This window comes from Apteryx rowi, unplaced genomic scaffold (genome assembly GCF_003343035.1).
Source record: "Apteryx rowi isolate R43461 unplaced genomic scaffold, aptRow1 scaffold_414, whole genome shotgun sequence".
Lineage (NCBI taxonomy): Eukaryota > Metazoa > Chordata > Aves > Apterygiformes > Apterygidae > Apteryx > Apteryx rowi.
In genome coordinates this window covers 171,200-194,184 of record NW_020450647.1, presented here as the reverse complement: position 1 = coordinate 194,184, position 22,985 = coordinate 171,200, and the positions used below count along the sequence as shown (strand labels likewise).

General features: G+C 39.5%; 1 protein-coding gene across 1 annotated transcript in view; it reads left to right on the top strand.

Annotated features, from left to right (window-relative positions):
• PITPNM3 (PITPNM family member 3) overlaps positions 1-22,985 on the top strand; it is a 107,851-nt gene that overhangs the window by 22,292 nt on the left and 62,574 nt on the right. The window contains exon 3 of the mRNA XM_026075922.1: positions 14,538-14,585. Within this exon, the coding sequence (XP_025931707.1) occupies positions 14,538-14,585 (48 nt within the window). The remainder of the gene's footprint in view (positions 1-14,537; positions 14,586-22,985) is intronic.

Below are 22,985 nucleotides of genomic sequence, written 5' to 3'. Positions count from 1 at the left end.
CCCCCACCCCAAACAATTCATCCTCTTTGGCACTGGCTAGCTGCTAGCTGGACATTCCAGCAAGGAGCTGAATGACTCCATAGACTGCAGAGTTCAAACTTACATCTTGATTATGGAAGTAAATCTGTTTTGGTAGGTGGGGCTGTTCAAGGGATGAAAAAAGATGCTTACATTGTGTTTGAGAGCAGGTGTATTTAAGGCCCTGGTTACAACAGTATTGTTCTGCAGATTTCTGTTCCAAAGACAATCCTAGTGACTGTTAAAGAGCCAAATTCTGTGCTTGGTTACTGCATGGAGTCACAGTAAAATAACTGTGGGGTATGTTATTGCACCTAAAGCAAAACATAAAATTTAGCTGCTTTATTGAAGCCACGCTTGTAATCCTGACATTCATTATTTGTAATTAATTACAATATTCAAAGCAAAATGGATCATGACCAAATAGGGATTACTCTATTAATAATTGGAATTTTATTTTCAATCCTGCATTTTCTGTTTTCAATATGGACTTTATAATGGGTCAGCTCCTCATTGAAGATGCCGTTCCCCAGACTGGACTTTTGATCTCTTCCTAGTTTTCTTTCTCTGGTGTACCTTGTCCTTAGATAGTTTCACCAACATTATGCGTTGCCCATAGATGAGGGTTTGTCTGAGGAATGTAGCTGTAGTAAATTGCTATTTCAAGAACATTTCTAAATGCAATTGTGTTCGGATTTTATTTCCAGTGGTGCAGTGATTCATTAGTGACTGGCCTGGACTTTGTCTAGACATGTATCATATTTGGATGGATTTCTGTCATGTTGGGTCAGGATGCTGCAACTTAGTTTATCTGTTAGTGTAATTTCTCAATGTGATGTTTTCTATCCATCCTCTTTTGTTCCTAAATGAAACTGAAGTGCTTTATAATAGCAAGCCTGTGCTTCATGCATTTAATTTAGTCAGTTAACAGTATTTCTTTGTTTAACCACTTAATACTGTGGTTAACTTCTTTAAGAACGCTGTTTCAAATGCAGTACGTTTTAGATATTTTTAACCAAGAAAGGTCTTTTAAATGTTAGATTTTTAAAGCTTTCAAGAGCAGTATAGGGTCGGTAGTGTCCTAAATTGTTGATGAGCCTAACATTAATAGTGAAGTCATGATACTAGACCTGTGTGTATTGCCATTTAATGTCAAATATAGTGCTGTATTTTGAATACAGATCTTCCTGCTCAGGTAGGACTGTCAGAGTCAACTTCTAAGGAGTCAATATAATGTCTGTGACTGTGGATAGCAACTGATGCAGGCTGCGTTTGAACTAGTGAGTTCTATCTGCAGTTTCAGTCCCATAAGCTATCTGCTGGTTCCAGAAGAGAGAATACCAGCTTTCAACTTACTGCTGAGGCTGACTGGAGACTTTGCCATTTTTGACCAAAATTATATATAATTTTTAATATTCTGCAACGTGATGAAAACTAGAACTTGTTGGGTTAATATTTCCTGAGAGGTGTAATTACACCTAGGCCAGAATAGCCAGGAGCTGTGTTTATTATTTAACTTTCCTGTAAAACAGGAGTTCTACTTGAAATTCCAACTCAGGGGTAGGGGCAGGGGTTTGAACTCAGGCTTCTTATGTAGGAAGGGTTCCATAAACACTTACCTGTTTGCTGTTTTTCAGTGAGTTTCTCTCTTTTGAAGTCTTCCTGGGGGTGGGGGGGAAGCCATGTTTCTGTGGATAGTTTTGGGTTTTATTCATTTGCATTTTCCAAAATGGAAACATTTTATTTAAAGAACAGGCAAAATCCCCAATGATCCTTGACTGTTTCTGTGCTGTACAACTGACTTAAAGCAGTCATCTTTAGTTCCCCAGTCATAGCATCCTTATATTGGTAGGACTTGGATTTTCAATATGCTTCCTATGCCCGAAGCAAAGAAGTCATTCTAAAACCTGCTGCATAGGGCTTGCAACCTTACTTCTGCAATATGAAGCTCTATAAAAAGATGCTGGCACAAGTAGTATCTTTGTAGCATATAAAATAAACAAGCAAACAAATGGCAATTTCATTTTCGTAATACAGCTTGCCACAAAGGATGACTATTGATTTAAATACAGCCTAATTAAACTTTAAGAGCCATTAGTCAATTTTGCTAGCAATACACTACTATTTCACTCTGCAAATCCAGCTAATTCAATTAAAATGCTGCAGATGATGATGAATTCTCAGGTAGGCAATTGACAAAATGCAATTATTAGTCATTTAAAACATAACTGACTGTAAAATGCCTATGAAATTCACTTTTCCTGTGCTTCATATGCCACACATACAGACTGATGGATTGCTTTACTGGTAACCAGCAAAATAGATGGACATGATCAGCTGTCACAACTGGGAATTTTCATTACCAGGTAAGTAGAAGGCCTTTCCTGGTCTCATTGCACGAGCTAATTTATTCTGGATCAGATTATTTTAAATTATACACAATTACTGTGACTGGCTCTAGCAAAGCTTTTGTGTGGCTCCACGATTAAAAATAAAGAAACAATAATTACATCTGGGTGAGACTGACTAACTATGTGGCTTTGGTAACTGTTGTTTGTAATTTGACAGCCTGTCTCTGGGAACTTCACACTGTCTCTAGCATTTCTGAAATGCTTTCCTGCTTTTGACACCTTGAAGGCTTTTTTCTCACTGGTGGTGCCATGTCTTTACTAGATCTCAAGATCACGCTCTCTCTGTGCTCGAGTGTCCACTTTCAGTTAAGTTCTCAAAAGATGCAGTTCTTGTGTAAGCTCCTTTTCAGAAACAGCACTTGAACTTGGCCAAAAAGCAGAATTTTCATTTGTCTTAAATTTCAGCAATTTAATTGGAGACATTAAAATGGTTTCCACTTAGAAAGCTGGGGGCTTTCAGAGATTCAGGCAACTCTGAAGTCTCTAACATTGAGAATATCCTGTGTATTGAACTGCATGGGTATTGTGAGAGCTCTGGAGGAGACTGCCCATTGTCCAGCCAGAAATTTGTTGAATGTCATGTAACCCATGGTGAATTTTTGCTCAAGACAAACCTGAATTTAAAAAAAAAAAAAAAACAGGGAAACAAAAAATCAGAAAATTCCCAGACGTGTGTGCTGAACTGCCTTGGAAATGAGGTTCTGGTTTTGGATCCTTTTCTCACTCAAGGAAAACTTTGAGCCCTCTGGGAAAAGCTTTGACGTTTTTGTATAAGCGTTGACCCTGAGATCAGTAAGTGCACAGACATACTGTGGGCTCCATTTATAATTGTGGCACAGGAGACAGGGACGGTGTATACAGGGTACATAAGGTTTATTACAGTTACGAAACTACTAGCACAACCATTTAAAAGTGTGTATGGGGGAGGAGGGGGGATGATCTCTGTCTCACCACGATGGCAAATTATATTCTAGACATTTAATGCAAAAACAGGTTACCAAATCATTCTTAGCTGTATTTGGCACCTGCACAACCCAGTAACACCATGTACCTTCAGCTGAGTCTGTCTGCCTTTTCCCCCCCCCCCCCTTGAGAGGGGGAGTGGTTATAGGCAGTTTGGTGTTTCTAATGGGGGCATCAATAGAGTACGTTAGATGAAGGACAAAACTCCACAGATTCTAGTAGGTTGGTTGTTGTTTTTGTCCTTTTTTTCATGGTCTTCCCAGGCTACTTATGAGGGACAGTTGCTTGATTCTTTGGTATGAGGTGTTTATGGCCATGCATGCGCTATGAGATGGGCAGTGGCCTCTGGAGTGTCCAGTGGTGGTTATCTGAGAGGTGGAGTGCTGAATTAGATGCTCCATGGGTGATCCAATATTGTTATTCATATTGGAACATGGGCAGAGATGCATTTAATTAGTGAACAATTGGTCCTTTTGAAATGATGCCAAGTTTAGTGCAAAGGTGATGCTGGTTCTGTGGATCTTTGATCCCATTCCACAATGGTCTGTTCTCATGTTCTCTTGCAACTGCAGTTTGTTGGCCAGAGAGATTGCTCATCATTATCTTTCTGATCCCCTCTTATCTGCCTTCTAAGTTGCTTGTGCGGTCACTCTCTAATCCTTAATTTCAGTCAAAATAAGCTGTTTTAGCAAATGGCTGCTATTAAACTGTGGTGAGGAACAAACTAGAACAGTGTAACCATTATCACCAGCATTGCTGCAGTTAGAAAGACATACATACAAACTGACCTTGATCCTCTTTGCATCACTGTCATACTGTGCTCTCTTTTGCTTTCTTATTTTCCCCTCCAAGAACAACAAAAAAATGCAGATCCAGAGTATTTATCTGTCCAGAATTCTTTCACTGGAACATGAAAGGATGTTTTGCCCAGACTTTATACTCATTGCTAAATGAAGGACTTCAACTGACAGTAGCACTTTGTGTATTGACTTTCAGAAGTTTTTAAGGAGGTATATGCTTCTAAATAGTTGCATTATACAGGAATGGCACTGGAACACGATGCATGCTGATGATTTTCCCCATCTCTTGAGCTCTAGTGTGAGACTGCCAAACCTAACATTTATGTTGTTCATAAAAACATCCATTAATTCTTTGCTCTAATTGGGTTTAATTACAGTCTGCATATTACTTGGATGGGTTGGATTCTTTTTTTTCCTTTCCCTCAAACGTGGCAGAGCAACACCTCAAGGTGAATCAGAAAACACTGTCATCCTAAATCCTTGCAATTAATGTTTTTTAACTGCATTTTGTATTGTTGGCAAATCAGTGGAACTAATTTATAATTTTAGTTGGAAGATCTCATTTAAGAAATGTTTCTCTGTGTCTGTATATATGCAAACTTGACTAGCCTGTTGTACTCCAAGGTGCCTGTTGAGATATTTATCATTCTGTCAGGTTTACATGAAGACTCCTTAAACACTATCTGCCTATCACCCTAAAGGCTTTTTTCCCCCCCCTTACTTGAAGACAGAAATATACAACTTGCCATTTTTTGTGTTCAGTGGATTTGAAATGTAATAAGAAGAAAACACTACATTTAGGAAAAACTAGACAGAGAAACTTAGAGAAATTTAGAGAAATTTCCTTAATGTGAGAGAGAGCCAAAAAGGAAGGAGGGGGGGAAAAAAAAAAGCCACTGCATTTACCTCCAGAATTGTTGAGAAGGTGACAAGTTCTGAGAGAAAAGAGGATTAGGAAGCAGATATGGAGAAACAGATTGCACACAAATTTAACAAACTAATGAACGTTCTTCATTGTATTCCCATTCTAGTGGAATTGGAGCTGTTCTTTGTAATTTGCCTTTAAAAAAATATACTTTCTGAATTCTTAATTACAGTACATAAATCACTGAGTAATGATTTCTTGCCCTCCAGTGTCATATCTTTTGGATCTCATCTTTTCCATCAAGCATAAGAAAAAGCCTGTTTTATGTGTGAACCAGTGCAGTTCTCTAAGTGATGACAGGGTAATTTCCAGTTGATTCCCTGACCTGCTAGCTCTATCCTGCTATAACATCCACAAGGAACCGAATAGCGTCAGAAGACTAAAATAGTGGTTGTGGTTAAGATTAGGTTTGATTTACTTCTGTGGAGTAAGCTAACTAGACTATTGTATTTCCCTGCAATTTGAAACAATCACTATCATAACAGTGTTTCTTTATATACTTCCAGAAAATGCGCAGTAGTCTTCTCTCAATTGCAGTGCATAGTAGCTCCTGATACAAGCTACCACTGGGGCACATTTTGCTCATCTTACTCCTGCAAAGAGTTACCTTACTGAACAAACTGCAGTTGCAGTAGTAAGGTGGAGAACAGAATTTGTCCTAGTAGCTTTAGTGGAGATTTATGGTCTATTGATGACTCTCAGTCATTGATCACTTGCACAAGGGTAGATTGTGCACCCTTGCATTTGGTCCTGCCATTGCAATCCTACAGCCCTAGAATTCACAATAGGGTTTTTTTTGTGCTACTTGGGTTCGTCTTTTCTGGAGTGTGTTGTATGCACAAAGCTGCTATAAAGAACTAACTTGATAATGGTGGTGATTCTTTTAGGAAAGGTTTTGTGTGTGTGTGTGTGTGTGTTTCTTTGTTTGGTCAGTTAGGGTTCTTTGAGTGACCTGTTCATAAAGCTCTTCTTTTTAAAGCACACTGAGCTCCTGGAAATTGTACTCTGTACTGGGCATTCAGAAGCAATGAGCACTTCTGAAAATGCCTTTGTCCATGTCCCAGATCTCTTGAATCCCAGGTTAAACTAATGTAATCTTTCCTCAGCACAAGGAAAGACAACATCAGAAGGGTAGGATACACTGACAGTTGCTACAAAAATGTCATCCTAATCTCACCCCATAGTGGAAGGTAGAAAAAGGGAAGTGAATGAGAAAATATTAAATATTTGATAACTTAATATGGCATAAGAACTTCTTAATTTGGTGGAAAGATAAAGCAGTACTATTCCACAGTCAAATTAAGAGCCTAACCAATCGGGTATTATGGAGAAACATTAACATGAGAAGAGAGAACCAAATCACTAATTTCAGATTTTTGTCTTTATCAAACTTTCAGCTAGGTGCTTGTTGCTAAAGAGATACAAATCCTAAGTGTAAGAGGAGAGTTTAGCTACATCTCTCTTCAGTCCTGACATCTTTGGAGGAGGAAAAAGACCTTTTAGAGTGTAAACCATCTATTGTTTCTCCCAAAATGAAATTTGTCTTGTTTTAGGTCAGTAATGAAGTTTATAGTGTTTAAATCTGTACATATGGTGTTTAGATAGGAGTAAAGCAGAGCTTTCAGCTTGCTGTGCAAGGGTTAAGTACAGCTTTGGCAAGGAAAACCACTGAGGTGGTAGCAGTCAGCCCTGAGCTAATTGCAAAGTATGGCAGGAAGGCAGCATTCACTCTGTTTTTAAAGTCAGTTTTTTCAGATGAGATTGGTGTGTGGGTTTCCCTCTCCCCTCTTGTTTTCGCATTTGATTCTTTCTTGTGTATAAAGTCTATAGGAATGTAGGGATGGAGTCAACAGATTTCCTTTCAGCCAAATTATGCATGGGACTTGCGTGCTTTGAATTTTGCACTTACAGTGTTATTACACATGTGCACACACACACACACAAAAGTTAGGTTTGATAATTGGATCAAGGCATGAGACATGCCAACTTGGCAGTGCATTAGCATTTTCCCTTACTTGAATGGGAAGGGTTCCTTTTTTGCATGGATGGATTAGACTTTTTGTTAAGATGCTTGTTAATTGTGATATGAATACTAGACCCATGATAATTGAACTTATGAACTACGTTGATTTGGAGCCATCAAGCTCCTACAGCAAACCAGCATTCCCTTGCAAGATTGGGTGCACAATGAGATGTTTTTATGGAACTCTTCTTCATCTGGTCTCATTTTTCGTTGGTTCATTGATGTCTCCTTTGCTGCACCTGCCATGCATCTCAGAGGTTCTCCAACATTTATGCAAGGATCAAAATGCTCAATATAACAGGAAAAAAATCTCTAAAACCTCATGACTCTACAATTTAAATATAATGAATTTTAACCTTATCCTGGTGTTTCTCTCTCCCCCCCCGCCCTGAAAGGCTGCCTTGCCTGGTTTCTTCCACAGTGAATGTTTCATGTACACAAACTGTTTTCCTTCTCTCCAGTAGCATGTGATCTCTCCCTCCTCGTCCTGTCTTCCTAGAGTCATATAATTAATTAAAGGGTGTTTGTATATAGCTGCCTGCAGAGTTTATGCTGCTATTAATTTTATTGCAATAGCATCTGCCACTGCCTAATAATGTGAAGAACAGCAAACAGAAAACTTGGCTTAGTGCAGTGAACAGTGAAAGGGAAAGACAGACTTGAATAGTCAGCAGCATTCCAAAACATATCAGATGGCTCATATAAACAACAGATTTACTTTTAGCAGCAGGTTTTAGAGATAATCAGGGAATCAGATTTCTGCTGTCCTTGACATGCAAATCATCCATGATGGCAGCTTATAACAGTGCAGGTTATCCCTGGTTTTCCAACTGTTGTCACTTTATTTTTGTGATGCTGCATGTTCTAAAATGCAGCCTAACAAATGCAAGCAAAATGGAGGAAGCTTAAACTAGCCTCTAAGATATTTTTAGTATTTTATTTTGAGAGCTGAGCCCTGCTGCAGTCTCACCTTCCTTGCAGTCCCTCCATGGATTCCCTTTTCCTTTTTGGGGTCCCTATTAAGATCCAGTCTGTTACATGCTGAAGTCAGCAGACATTATTGCATTGGTTTCACTGGACCTGGAGAACTGTATTTCATCTGAGCTCCTTGGCTGCCAGCTCCTTCCAGAGGATCACACCATCTGCAGGTATATTACCTCCTTTCCTAATGTCTCCTCTGTCTTCCCCAGTTTGATATAATTGTACTCCCAGCAGTCTTATATTTACAATGGCATAAAAGAAAACAGCATCAGATTTTTCTGTTTAAAGGTAAATTTCACGGTATTCTTGCTGAGGGAAAGCTGGATTTTAAAATGGAAAATGAGCATTGTTTGCTTCAGTGGTATCTGATTAAGTCGTTAAATGAATTCAGTTCACTAGAACAGGAAAAATCATGCATACCATGAAGCCTGCTGGCACTCCAGAAGCTAATGTTGCAAGACTAGAGAGGGCTGGGGTGGGGGAGGGGGAAGGGAGGATCCCCCTAATATCTTGCTGATGCTGAGGCCCACAACTCTGCTCTATTGTGCTAGCCTCTTGATGATCACAATAGCAACGTAATCTCAGGGGACAGCAAAATGAGAGACGAGACAAGTTGTACTAAACACCCTCTTACATCTCAGAGTACAGTTCTGCAAAGACTGATGTATGTGTAATAACTTTGTGTCACAGCATAACACTGCTCTGAAGGTGACTTTTGTAAAATTTGTACTTAACCTTCAGGTACTTCCTCTAGTGAATAGGTATGTTTATTTCTACTGGTGTTATCAGCCCTTTTTTGGGGGGGAAAGTAAGGTGGGCTGTATTCTGGTTTGAATACTGCCCAAAAAATTGCTTGCTAAATTTTTCTGTAGCGTTGAAATAGCTGGTAGCATGTGACTAGAGGAATAGCAGATCATCTCTTAATTCCAGGCCAGGGAAGTGGCAATTGCAGTTTTTGTGGAAATTGCTATGTGGTGAATGTTCCTGGAACCCTCTGACATCCCTAGTGACCCTCCTTAGAGCAGAGAGTTTCTGCTGCCTTAATTCTGGAAAGAATTTCACAAACATGCTTTCTTTTGACCAAGTGAATAGTTCCTTTGTCTTTGGTGAGACTTGTCATAAACTGAACTGTCTTCCTGAATTTCTTTAAATGTAGAATTAATTTTGCAGCACTTGACCATACTTAGATGAAGTAGAATGCCCTCAAGTGGCTAATCAGRCATGGCATGTAAGTTTTTCCTGTCATATTAGAATAAATGTCTTCAGATGGGTAATTTAAAATATGGCAGATTTTGTTAGAGCATCTCTGCATTTCAGTCTAGCTTCATATTTGAAGCTTGAACGTCTTACGGGATGACTATGCGAAGGGAAAGGCAATGTGATTTAGGGGGCCTTTAAACTGACTTTGTGATTTGCACTGTGGCATGTTTTCTGAAGCTGGAGAACATACCATTTCTGATGAGTGAGGAGCAGGAAATGAGCACAGAACCTAAGCCTGGGAACTTATGGCTGAAAGACCTTGATGAACCTACATCTTTGGATCTATCTTCTTATGAAACACCTTTTGTGAAGGTTTGTAAAAGAGGATGACATCAGATTTTAGTTCCATGCCTGAAAGAAATTTAGGTCAATATGTTTTTCTGGGGCCAGACTTTACAAGTTGTCCACTACGCTGTCTGAAAGTTTGAGGCTATCTAAACTCACAAGCTAAGTGCAATTTTAAATGTTTTTGAGATCTGTGAATCTCTTGAGAATATCTAGAATCTCACACCGCCTTTGTTTATTGTATAGATAAAGTAAACTCATGTGAACTTGCTGTGAAATAACTGATTGTGAAAAATTGGTTGTAGCTTGCACCTAATAATTTCAAGTGCTTTTGAGTCTTGAGCAAGTGTATATCCTGTTTCAAAGCCAAGAGTCATATTTACTATAGTAGTTTTCTGACCTGGACCCTTAAGTTCCCAGAGCTGGTCTTCAAAACAGTTGAAGGAAAGTTTGTTTTTTGATTTTTTTTTTTTTTTTATTATTATTATTATTATTTTCTCCCCCTCCTTCCCCTTCTAAAAGCTCAGTGTGTAAAACTGGAAGGCAAATTTTCAGAATAGCTGGTGCTTAAAAGGAGGACACTGAGTGGAGTGGGTCCTGAGCTTTGAAGGAAGTATGTCCCTTGCTGAGGTGTACTGGAAGAATAACTCTGCAGTTTCTTTGAGAAGATTCTGAGTGCTGGGATTACCTGGAAATGATGACTTAGGTGCGTTTATTCTTAGTGTCATAAATTCCAACTTCTGTACTCATAACCCTCCAAACATGGACTTAACTTCCCTTGAATAAAGATCTTGTCACTTCTGACCACTTCTCCTTGCTGAATTCCCGAGAAATATGCTGCTTTGTGCATAGCAAGTTGTTTTTTTGCTGGAGGGTTGCAAAGGTGGAGGGAGGTGAACAAGAATTTTACGAGCAAGGAAAGCTGTTAGAATTTTTAAACCAACCCAATCAGCACAGAAATTCAATTCTTCCAACTTTTTCTCTTAACAACCATGGAGGCAAGCCTATTCTCCTGATTATTTTTATGTAAAGGTAATTATTTTTAAATTAGATTTATAAAGTACATAGATCTTCATTGATAAGAGGCTGAAGTGAAAGGGAAGGATGCGCAGTTAAATGTGCGATTTGCTCAGCAGGTAACAGAATTCTCTCAGTTAAAAGGGCCCTTTTCTTGCATTTACTTGCCTGCATACACAACACTGCAGCAGCATAGAGGTGCTGGAGTCTCAGGAGGATTGAGAGGGCAGAGGACTGATGTCGCACAGGAGAACATAGGAAGGACTCAGTATGGACTCAGAAATGGAAGCCTGGAAGGAAGTTCAGAAGACCTTTCATTTCTCTACTCTTTACTGAGGCAAAATCAGGAATATCCTGTCAGCTCCAGTATCTCCTGGCAACAGTTTACACTAATAGTATCATCTTCTTAGCTTTGAATGTCAGCATGCAGAACTGTTCCACTCTGATACTGGATTCTAGCTGGCTAGCAGTTGTGCATCATCTTTTTGTTTTATTAGTCACTTTTCACCCCTTTCACTCCACCCTGCTTGTTGTTTTCTCTTGACTTTTGAGGCCTTGTCTTTAGGCCGGAAATAAATTTGTAGCAAGTACTGCTTGCTATATTTGAACAGTCCCTGCTAAGTAGAACCCTACTAGAACAGTCTGTTTGCTGAAGTCTGTGAAGCAGGGGAACAGTACTCTTGTATCTTCATGGAGACCATATAAAAGTTTAGTGCAAGATCAGGGGATATTTAAGAGGATAAAGAACCAACTAGCAAAGCACATACCTGAAAAATACCATCAAAATATTGCAGCAGTATTGTCTGGATATTAATGTTCATTTACCCTTTATCCCACTTGTCAGGACAGGATCTGTGCTTGAATAGTATAATACGTTTTTTGGGTGAGAATGGGAGGCAAGGAGATGGAAAAGGAGAAGTAATAATTCAAGTTATAAAGATGTATGGTTAGAGCTGTACTGCAGGTTTAAGGATCAGTGATGTAAATATGTTCCCTGCTTCCTTGGGAGCTGTGAAAATGGTACCACAATAAATGTCCTGTGCCAAGACAGGAAAATGAGCGCTGTGCCAGTTTGTAATTCACAGTCAGTTTTTGCTGTTTCCATTAACATCAACATATAACAAATGAAGGCAATGCTTATTTTCTAGAAATAAGGTAAGTTTCTAGGAAAGAAAAAAACTACATATGGGTACTTACATATTTTTTTTGTTTTTTTGTAAATTGTTTCAGTGGTAGTGTGGGATTCCATGAATGTTTCAGTACTTTGTGGAGCAGCTTGTGACAGTGCTGAGAAAAAACTTGTGAGAAAATGACACTGTACTTAAAAATGTTCACAGTCTGGGTCAAAGTTTGAAAGACTTGTGATAAATAGCTATTCTTACCCCTGTCCTACCATCGTGAAAGCATTAAACAGGAAAGATTTGTTTGGAGACTTCACTAACCCTGGCCATTATTAGTTTTGTGGGACACAGAGGGGCATCACTGTCTCAATTCTTTGTTTTCTAGATTATACAAGAGCTTGAGGCAAGGTTACTGGTTCTGAAGAAAAGCTGAAAAGCTTCTGCAGGGACAAAAATTTAATGCTAGATCTAAAAACACTAGATGAACCACCTGTGTCTCCCCTCTGACATTTACTTACTGCACATGCTCTGTAATAGTTCATGCTATGCCTGCAAAGTTATTTCTGTTCACTGTATCCTGCACAAGGCAGTGGTACAAATGTGATGAGAACTCTTTACTGAGAAAGAACTAGATTGCATGAAAGCGTGGGCCACCTCTAGAATTTATTCACTTTTACACACTATTTAGCTTCGGAGAACAAGTGCTTCCTTTCTAGTGTTTTTGTTTTGCATGCAGGTTTTTGTTTAATTTCCCCACCTTGACCTCCTTTTATTTTTTCCTCTTTTAAAACAGTTTAAAAAATGTGGGACAGGCACAATAAAAGATATCAAAAAAACCTAAATGCAAATGTTAAAAACATGTATTGAAAGTTGATATTTGTCAGTAAAATTGTTTTTGAAGTCTGTTTTTGAAACCTGCTAAATAAAAATGAATTTGATTTCTGTTGTGACAGTGGCTTTTCACTTTCCATCAAGAGCTCTTCTTTTGAGATGGAGAATTTTTATTTCCCCAACCATTTAAAGTTGTCGCAGGAAGGAATTTTCTTCCTGAATYCTGTTGTTTTTCAGTCATGTTGTAATTTCCCAGAATTGTGTATACAAGCACTTTAGAAAGTTGGTCTGTGCTCTTGATATGGAGGCCCAGTTCTTGTTTTTAAGCTGTCACATTCCTGAGAACTTCACAGGTTCTTCCCAAGGCAATGGCTGATGGCTGCTTCACCTCAACAATTACTCTTCTGAGGAGCTCCTGCAGATAACACTTCTCTCCAGTAAGCTGGGAGTAGATAACAGTTGTTAGCCAAGCTCTTTGGCAGAACAACAGTCTGCAAATGCCCTGGTGAGGAAGCGATACATGAAGGAGATTGTATATGAATATTTAAAAGGAGTTAATTTAAATGATTTTCTTTTCTCCAAAATCAGGTACCAAGGGAGTCTCTTTGGTTGTAATTTCAGCATAAATAATGGAGAACAGCAGGCTTTGTTATAGACTGAAGGGCCTGTCACTTTGCTCCATTTAAAAGCCAGGTTGCCAACTCCAGTAACTTCTTTTCTGAAGAAAATGGGAGAGCTGAGGCAGAGCTCTTATTCCCTACTGGTGCAGCCATCATTAGAGGAAAGAACTGATTCTTGTTCGTTATATATTAACCACGGCTGGGTTTGTGTAACAGCATTTTTAGTCCATCAGATGAGGAACAGTTTGTCCGTGTGTTATAGTCGTCTTTAAGGCTTTGGGCAGAAACTTTAACTGAACAGAAGAAAATCAGTAGGCAGGTGATTACAACACATGCTTAGTTTTATTCCTGTATCCTGGAATGCCACCAGCTTCCTTGGTCCTTGACCCATCTGTTTAAGATGGGGGGCCCCCATGGGTCACTTGACTTTTTGTTTCCATGTATATGGAAAATAATCAAATGTCGCTTGTGTTGTTTACTCAGACTCTCAGCAGAAGGGTGCTGTCTCTTTCTGTGTATCTTGTTTGGGTCTGATCAGATGGTACGTAGGCTGTAGTGAGAAGACTAAATTTTGCCTAGGCTTCATGAAGAAGGAATCTAGAGAAGGAGTTAAGGGTCCTGGGTTCCCATCCCAGCTCTAATGACAGCTACAGGCTGGTGCCTTTGGGCTTTGATGTGATGCTAAAGGTATTTACTGTCCTTGGTAGAAATGCCCTGAGTACTATAGGAGACATTTATCTATATGCACGAACTAAATAAAAGGCCCCTGTATCCCGCTATCCTTATGTTTGTGTGTTCGGGGGGCTTTATTTTATTTTTTTAATTCGATCCAAGAAAATCACTTTGTACAACTTTCCTTGGACAGTTGGAGTGTGGGAGGGAATGGGAGGAAGGAGACATTCTTAACACTGCTAATTCAATATTTAGAATATGAATCTATTTTGTGTCACTAGATAAGTTATGCTGCTACTTGGTTATTTAGAGATTCAGTGGATAATGCTATGGAGAAATAATTTCCTATCTATAGTTTCATTGCCTATGATTCCTATCTTGAAATTAAAAGGAAAATCTAGCATCTGGAATAACCTGTTTGAATAGATTTGATCAATTTTTCCAATGTCTCTGCTGTATGCTGAGCTATTCCCACTGAAGCCAATGGGAGTTTTAGAAACCAGCATAGTGACCCATTGCAAAATACCTATTGCAGTATGTTAGAAAAAGTAAAGAGCTTGATGTTTATGGAAAGAACGCCTGTTTCACATTGCGTGTTTTTCCTTACCAGGTGAGGAGTCTGCATTTTGCTCATCTGGCTTTCTACAGGAAAAACAACGTGAGTCAAGGTTCTTTCCATTTTTCTTTGTACCCTGTGTGGTTAACATTTCTCTTTTGTTATGTTGAACAGCATAAGTCTGTTATTTATGCTTTGTTGAAATGTTATTTTGAGAAGATGGGGTGGGTGGAGGAAAACCAGGATTCCTTTGTTTAACCTTGATGAGGATTATGAAAATGAACCAAGCAGGTTCCTGTAATATTTTAATGCATTAATGTCTTATAGCATTGGCTAGAGTGGTGGGGTGGGGTGTTGAAGGTGAAGCTGCTGGTATACATGATATTTTATGCAGGACAGGAGAACGTGGCTTGATTTGGAGTTGTAGATGCCTTTAGTGCTTTGTGCTCTGCACCCTCCTATGTCTTCTCTGCTTGGAGAGGTGCAAGACATGTTGCTGTTAAGGTTTTGGAGTGCTGTTGGAACAAAAAGCAGTGCCACACCTGATGTTTCAAGGATTCCTTTGCTGCTGGTTGTCCCCCTTAGGTGTGTCACTGTGCTGTTGATTTTTCTGTGCTTTTGCACTGCTTGTTAAAGAAGGCGAATTGGCTCATAGAAATAAGCAGTGTCAATGATAGTCTTTCCTGTCATCACAGTTTTCCCCAGGAGCAATTGTCAGTTGCCCTCATCGAGTTCACAGTGAAATGTCTGTTAGCCATTCCTGTAACTGTGTTCATAAGCACATTCTGTCACTCTGACTGTGCCAACCCTTCCACTTTGGGAATCATGTGTTGCCCAGCTCATCTGGCCTGACCTGAGAACTGGAGCTGTGGAGCAGCTAGAGTCTAGATTCTGGGCTAGACCCTGTGCCTCGCTGCATCTCCAGTGCTCCACAGTAGTCGTGTACAAGATTTGGCAGTCTGTTTGGGGAAGACTCTTCTGATGTAGAAATAGTATGGAGTTGACACAGGCAATGTTTCCTGTTGTGGCTCCCAGAACAGGATTGGGCTCAATGATGCATGTCATTATTTTCTTCTAAACAGTGCAGCTTGCGAGAAACTGGATCTTCAGTATACTAAAATATTCTTTGTCATTGGTTAATAGAAAGCATATGTTACAGCCTTCATGCGAACATATTTCTCATGACAGATTTGTTATTATAAACAGTTAGTAATACCACAGCAGATGGCAAGGAACTGCATGATTTCTTATGGGAGTGTGATAATGGAAATAACAGGTTTTTGGGGGGACTATGACCCTCTTATGTTTTTTATTTAGATAAAACTCTCTTGTTTCTACTCCAAATTCCTTCCCAATCAATGTGGCAAAATATTAAGGGTGCTTAGGACAGATTTAAACTGTACCTCATGTTCTCAGAAGTTAAGAGTTCTTGTAACTACTCCCTCTGTCCCAGATTTAGGGGTGCTGGTTTACTTTTTCTGTTGCCAGGGATTGCGCTGATGCTTTTCGTGGCTGATTTGGGGTGTGGAATCACTTTCTGCACTCCTCCTTTCACCTAACTGTCCTTTCCTGATGCTCTCTGATCTTCAGATATGATGTACTCCATCTGCAGAGACTCTCTGGTAACGAGTTACTTCAGACAAGGATGTAGACGCACAGCTTGCTTGGATGTCTTGTAAGCTGATGGTGAATGTGTGCAACATATCCTATATACACCAATTCTAGTGGGAATTTTAATGCAGTACAGTCCCTGCCAGAGATGCTGGCTCGTTAGTTTCTGCTGTAGCAGCTTGTACTTCTGTTTCAGAAATACCTGGAAAATCTTTTCCCTGGTGATTAAATCAGTTCACTGAGATGGTAGCCATTGTTCCTGTTTTTTTGACTGTTAGACTGAAAAGAAGTGTAATTTCTGTAACAGGGCTGCATAGAGTTTAGGACCATGACCTCCCTTCCTTATAATTGATTATCTGATCAGCAGCAGATTAGCGTAAACTTCCCCCCCCTACCCCCCTTCTTCTAAATCCAGCTTCCTTCACTTTAATTTGTTTTGGGACTGCATATTGCTAAGAGCCAATGAACTGCTTGGGATAGTTCTCAATGAGCTTGGTCCAGTGTTGTCTATGCAGTCCAGTAGCTGTCCTGCTGAAAGATGCTTAAAATTTCCTGATGATTTTTATAATGAGGCCTTATGTTTTAAATGGAATTTATTGATCATCTCCCAAAAGATGGAACTTTTAAATTTCATGCTGTTAACAGCTGTTTAATAATGAGGATTCTGTTTCAACGTGATATTTAAGGGCCTGCTTTAATTTCAGCCAAGTAAAATTATTCAGTGCTTAAATTTAGTCACCTGTTTTAATTAAGGTTACCAAGTATTCCAGGTTGGCCAAGGTAGTCCCAGAGTAAAGGATGTGTTTTAGCATTTCAGTGAAATTCTTCAGGATGCTGTCTTGTCTGATTTTCATCCAGACATGGGATTTTCTCTGCTTCCAACTTTCAGACTGTGATCGAGGGAGCTTATTCTTTTTCCAAGGCTTCTGCCTCTCTCTTGGGAGAGAGAATGAGACACGTATATCCTTTTCACTTGACTTGTTGCAGTAGGAATATTGTCTGTGTTTCTTCAAAAAAACAACAAAAATCTGGTCATCCATGGAGACATTTTTTTCTGAATTTGGTGCTTAGTCGACAATGATGTAATTTCAGCTGCTGTAAAGTCAGGGTAAATAAGAGGGAGAAGCTCCCCTAAAGCTTGTGGTATGACTGGGATGGGATGCTAGTGCTTGTAAATACGTGGGCTGGATRCTATTAAATCTGAATCCTAGAATAAGTACAGGATTGTTAACTGTAAAATAAAAATAGCCTCCCCCCCCGCCCCCCCCCCCCCCCAACACACGCATCAAATCCGCAGCTATGCGTGGCATATTTTCTTTAGTTAAAGTTGAAATGAAATCATAGCTATTTCAAGATGGAACACACTCCACTTAATCAGGAAAACTGTTTAACTGGGACATCTCCCAGGGAGCTGATTTCAGGCCAGTGACAGTTAGTAGCAATTTCTAGTGTTTAAGCAGATGGTAATTTCACCTAACCAAGCTGCCTTTTGGTGATTCAGTGCTTAGACCTTTTGTATATCCCAGGCTCATCCTGGTTCTGCCTGATTGTTCATCTGACTGTGGCACTCCATCCCTCAGCTGTACTGTAGAAGCAGGGAGAGTGTGTGAGAATAGATTGCCTGTTGTTAGCTCCCAGCACTTACTTTGCTCTTTCCATCCCAGATAGCTCTGTTGCTGGTGTCAGAAGGCAAGCATGTAGAAAGTTGCAAAAGGAATTTGTCAGAGCCAGGATTAGAAGTCCTGAGCAGAGCTTGTTTTAAAACGTCAAGAAATTTCCCTGCAGAGGAAACAGGAAATTCAACTTTTTTTATTTTCATGAAAATACCCCGTCCCCTCTCCATTTTTCAGCTACTGCTGTTCAGGAGTGCTTAATTATCCAGCCTTGTGCTTGTACTGCTCAGCTAAGCTGTCCGGAGCTATCTGGGAGGGTAATATTCAGTGCACAATGGCAGTGCCACTTCCCTGTAATCACTTCAGTTGATGCAATTACATGAATGCATAAGCCAAAGACTTAGGAGAAGCTGTGCCTGAGGGAGGGAGAGCAGAATTACTCCCCCCTGGATTGAGTGTCTGGTTTTGAAAACCTTTGCTATTTGAAGAAGCAATAAAAATTTGAGAGCTGAATATATGTGTATTTATAAATGGAAAATAGGCCAGGTTGTGTTTCTAACAAGTGGTTTTTTTGGCCATACATTTGTTAATCATGTACACCACTGAGGTTTTTGAACAGCTAGACAGTAATTACTTTCTTAGTGTCTGTCTGCAGTGTTGCACTAGCGTGGGAGGATTATTGGGTTACTGTGCTTAGCTTCTCCAACATGCAGTGATTTCTGAGAGTGGTTCTATGCTAGAGAAGAAGAAGAAAAGATGTCTGTGGCTCCTCTAGACTAGCTAACTTTTGAGTTAGAGCTGCTGTTCACCCTGGCTTCGTTAGGCTTGTATAATGTGTTATAAAAATGCACCTTTTTAATTCTCTTAGATGTACCTGAAAAGTATTGTGAAAATGTTATCAGGCTGGAAAAATTTGACATTGCAGCATTCTGATGATATGCAAAACTGTACTGCATTTCTATTTCTTGTCATTTTTATTCCCTGCTTGTTGGTTCTGTCTATTGATTCTCTGCATCGGTTTAAGATTCCCATCCATAATCTAGAAAAGGACAGCTCTGGCTTGAGGCAGGCAAGTTCCAACTAATGCCATCTTCTCCCTTTAAGATCCCTGATTCTACCTGAGAGAAATCTTCCAGCAGACAGACAGTTCTGCATGCATTTCCTGCTTTTCTTTTCTCTGGCAAATCAAATCTGAGAATACATGGCTCCACATGGACTGGTGAGATCTCATTTTCTGATTCCTGTGCCTAGCAATAGGAGACAATGGAAAGAGGGAGGCATCATGACTTTTTACTGCAGTGAGGGCTGAGACTCCTACTATGGGTCTTGCTGATAGGACAAAAAACAGACACCATGACCTCTTCCATGTCGTGTGATCCACCCAGACTGCAAGTGAAGTGTGAGAGCACATTTGCATCCATGTGAGGTACGAAGCCTGTACAGGCCTCTTCTAGCATATATATTATATGATGTGTTTTGACATTGTGCAGTGCAGTGCACTGTTAGCAAAAATTTGGGAACTTCTGCGTAATTTCTACTATGTATGTTCAGTGATGTCACTAAGAGCTGGTAAAAACCATGAGAGCTCACCATTTTTTGTCAGTAATGATGAAGAAATCCCTTATTCATTTCATCTTATGTAAGAGGCAATGGTCTGCTGCTACTCTGGACAATAGGATATTAGTATGCAGAGTTCATTTTTCTCAGTAACATAAGGTCTCCTGGTGGAATACAAAAAGCACCTCTGACTTTAGGAAATGAAGAAACAATGAGAAAACTGCTAAATTTTACCTTCGCTAATTTATACCTAAATGGCATCAAAGAGGAAGTAAAAGAACTTGCTCTATTTTAGTTTGAACCTACAAATAAAAGCAGAAAGAAATAAAATAATGTTTATGGAACAAGATCATTTACAAAAAAGAAAAAATTAGGAAATTGCATTTTGAAAAAAAGGCTTTGAGAGGCTCTGTTTCTCAGGATCCTCCACCTGGACACAAATCATTTTGACAGCATTCCTTACTGATGCAGAAATGTCAAAATGCTACTTAAAACATCCTATCTGAAGGAGATTCTTTAGCAACCACTTAAATAGCACAGATGCCATGACTTCTGTTCACTGGAAAACCCCAGTACTTGGCTCTTGTACTGTGATACAGAATGAGTGTTGCTTGATATAGAGATATATATATATATATATTTTTTTTCCTCCTCTCTCCCCTATGGGGGAGGTTATGGGATTGCGAACTAAATAAATTTCTAAAATGGGCAAAAGAGGCATGATTGGATTTGGAGGAATATACATGTAGCTTCTGCTCAGCAATCCAAAGAGTTGAGCTGTTGTTTGTGTTAACCAATATGAAAAATAACACTGCTCTAGCCTTGCAAATACCTGTAAGTCATGCCTTCATAAAGCTCTTTATCCTCATTGTTAAGCTGCAGATAGCATCTTGGGTGGTCTTACTGAAGAGATTTGTCAAATATAATAGCATATTCAATGTCTAGCTTCCTGTACCATACAGCACCTGTTTATGTTTAGGTGAGCCTTGAATAGAGCCAGCTGGAGATCGAATCCACATTCAGGTTAGCTGTTGAAAGATTTTCCTTGATCCCTATTTGCCCAGTTTGACTGTCTTTCCTTCTGTTGAAAGGCTTGGTATTTTCAGATCTGTAAAATCTTTTCCTTTCATTGCTTTTTAGTAATGCTGTTTTTATCCCTTTATTTAATTTTCAGCTAACATGGTTCTCTGAAAGTCAAACAAAATTATCATACTAATTGCCCAAAAGAATTTTCTTCACTTATCCTTCCCTTTATAGATTTCTGAAGAATAAGACAATCTTTTCTACATTGAGGATGTATTTTTGCATAGTAGTCAAGAACTAAAATGCGTCTAGTAGCTTGGCTTGTTAGATACCAAAGAGAAGTTACAGAAAAGGTGTTTAACAGTGATTGTGGTTTCTATGGATATGTTCAACTGCACTTACTTTTCAGGCCTTCTTATGCATGTGATGTTCCTTCATGTGCATGTTTGCAATCAGTACAACAAATTATCTCTCATGGGATCATTTGCAAAATTGAAATAAATGAAGTGAGGAGAGACTGTGCTTGTATAATAGAGGAGTGCGATGCAAGACATCCTGCGGGGCTTGTGTGTGGTTCACTGAGAAGAGTGGAAGGAATTGATTGATATATTTGATATTCACTAGTGCTTATGTAAATTAGAAGAAATTTCATTGAAGTAAGTAGAGCTTTTTTCAGTGCAAAACTATTGTGGAATTAGAATGGGTATTAATGAAAGAGATGGAACTTAATCATATCTGATGAGGTTATGAAATTATTGCTTTAGGAAAACCATTTAGTTTTATAGAGCTCTATTTCTGCAACTTCTTTTCCATATTCCTTACTTTTGTCACATGACTAAGAGCTAAATAAATAAATAGTAAGGGGGGGGGGACGACCAACCACCACATTATTACATAACATGAAATGCCTTAGGACCCATCCCAGTAAGGAAGAGGCAGTATCCTTTTCTGAGTATTATTAGTGATTTATGCTGTGTACTGTTGTGAAGTAGAGAACAAATATCTAATTGACAAAACTTGCCCAAAACATTTCCTTCTAGCTTTGCAGATCGCTTAAGAACATAGCCTTCCCCCACCTCCACAATAGATGATTGTCAGATGTTTGTGTGCACTGCCTCCCTGGGTTGGTTGTCCCTTTCCTGCTAGTCAATCAGCATCTTTATATATAGTACGTTTTGTGTCATTCTCCTTGATTTTTACCACCTCCACCCACCCACCTACCCAAGTCCCCCATCCAATTATCTAGATCAAAAAGAGGTTTGTTTTTTTTAGGTTGCCTGAAAGGTGTTCTTGCCAGGATTAGCCTAGGAGAGATTCCCTATCTCTTTTTAAATTGTAGGTACCACATCTTTGTAAGCCAGCTCTGGATCATTAGCCATGCCCCAAATGACTGGTAATACCCATGTAGCTATTGACCTCGGTGTCTTCAGCAGCTAAATACAGTTATTGCTGTGCCTTGGAAAGGTTTATGAGCGTTATTTCACATTACAGTCCAGTTATGATAGGCTAGGTGATAAAATCTCACTTGGTGCAATAAGCAGCCACTAAAAATAAATAATGTTTAGAAAAAGCAGATTTGCATGTTAGACAATGAAGTATCTCAGCTGATGCTAAAGCAGTGTATTCTGCTATTGTCTAGAAGAATGGCCCTGCTGCTTACATTCCTATGCAATTTATTTTGCTCTCCTTTCATCAGGACTGCACTTCTTCCACAGTAGAATACTCTAAACCCAGTAGAATCTTGTGTGAGGAAGGCACTGAAGAGCCAGAGACATTATCGAAGGGGACTTGGTGGCTTCTGAAAGTCTCCCTTGCTGGACAGAAATGTGCCCCCCTTCCTGCCATTCTGTTGGGCTGTTGCAATCAGAAGCTGCAGCGCTGCTCTATAACATATCGATTAAAGCCACCATCATTTTACATTCTGTCTCCAAATACTGTTTGTGCAGACGAGTCAAAACTGTCAGAGCTCAGGTTGCACAAATAAACCAACACTGCAGATGGTTTTGCCCCCTTCTTCCCTGGGCAGTTTCAGTTTGATCATTTGCTGAAAGGTAAAGAATAGCTAAATAAAATGAGAGCATTTCTAACATGAATGATTTTTGTATGGTGTTTCACTGAGGATGTTCCCCCGAGGACAATGCTGAATACCCAAAATCCATATAGAAGAGTGAGCTGGTACACATGAGGGAGAAATCCGTGGATGTCTGACAGGCACATCGTAACTGTGAGATAAGTGGTGGGGTCACAGGATAATCGTGGCTCTGTATGATAAATGGCAAAGACCTTGTAGTTGCTGGCCTGTCTTCAACTGTCTCTGCAGTGTTCTGTTTAGTAATATCTCCCTCTGGCATTTATTCTGACCTTTGAAGCACAGAAACAACTTCAAGAAAAACTGAATCATTAAAAATGCTTTAGAAAATACCCATATGGTTTCCTAAACATGGACTGTTTCTCCTCAGCCCAGGCAAGGTGTGAACCTTATGTCTGGTACAAAGTGAAGTTTCTCTGGGGGTAGATGAACTGATGGGGTTAGCGACAGTCTTGTTTTCTGTGGCTTCAGTTCCTCTGTTTGGATAAGGAGCAAGTGTTGCAGTTTCCCAACAAAACTGCTGGGAGTTTAACGAGAGGCCTCTTACTCCTACGTTGAGTTTACCAGAGGTACAAAACGTGCTGGGATGCAAGTTGGGCGCCCCCCCCT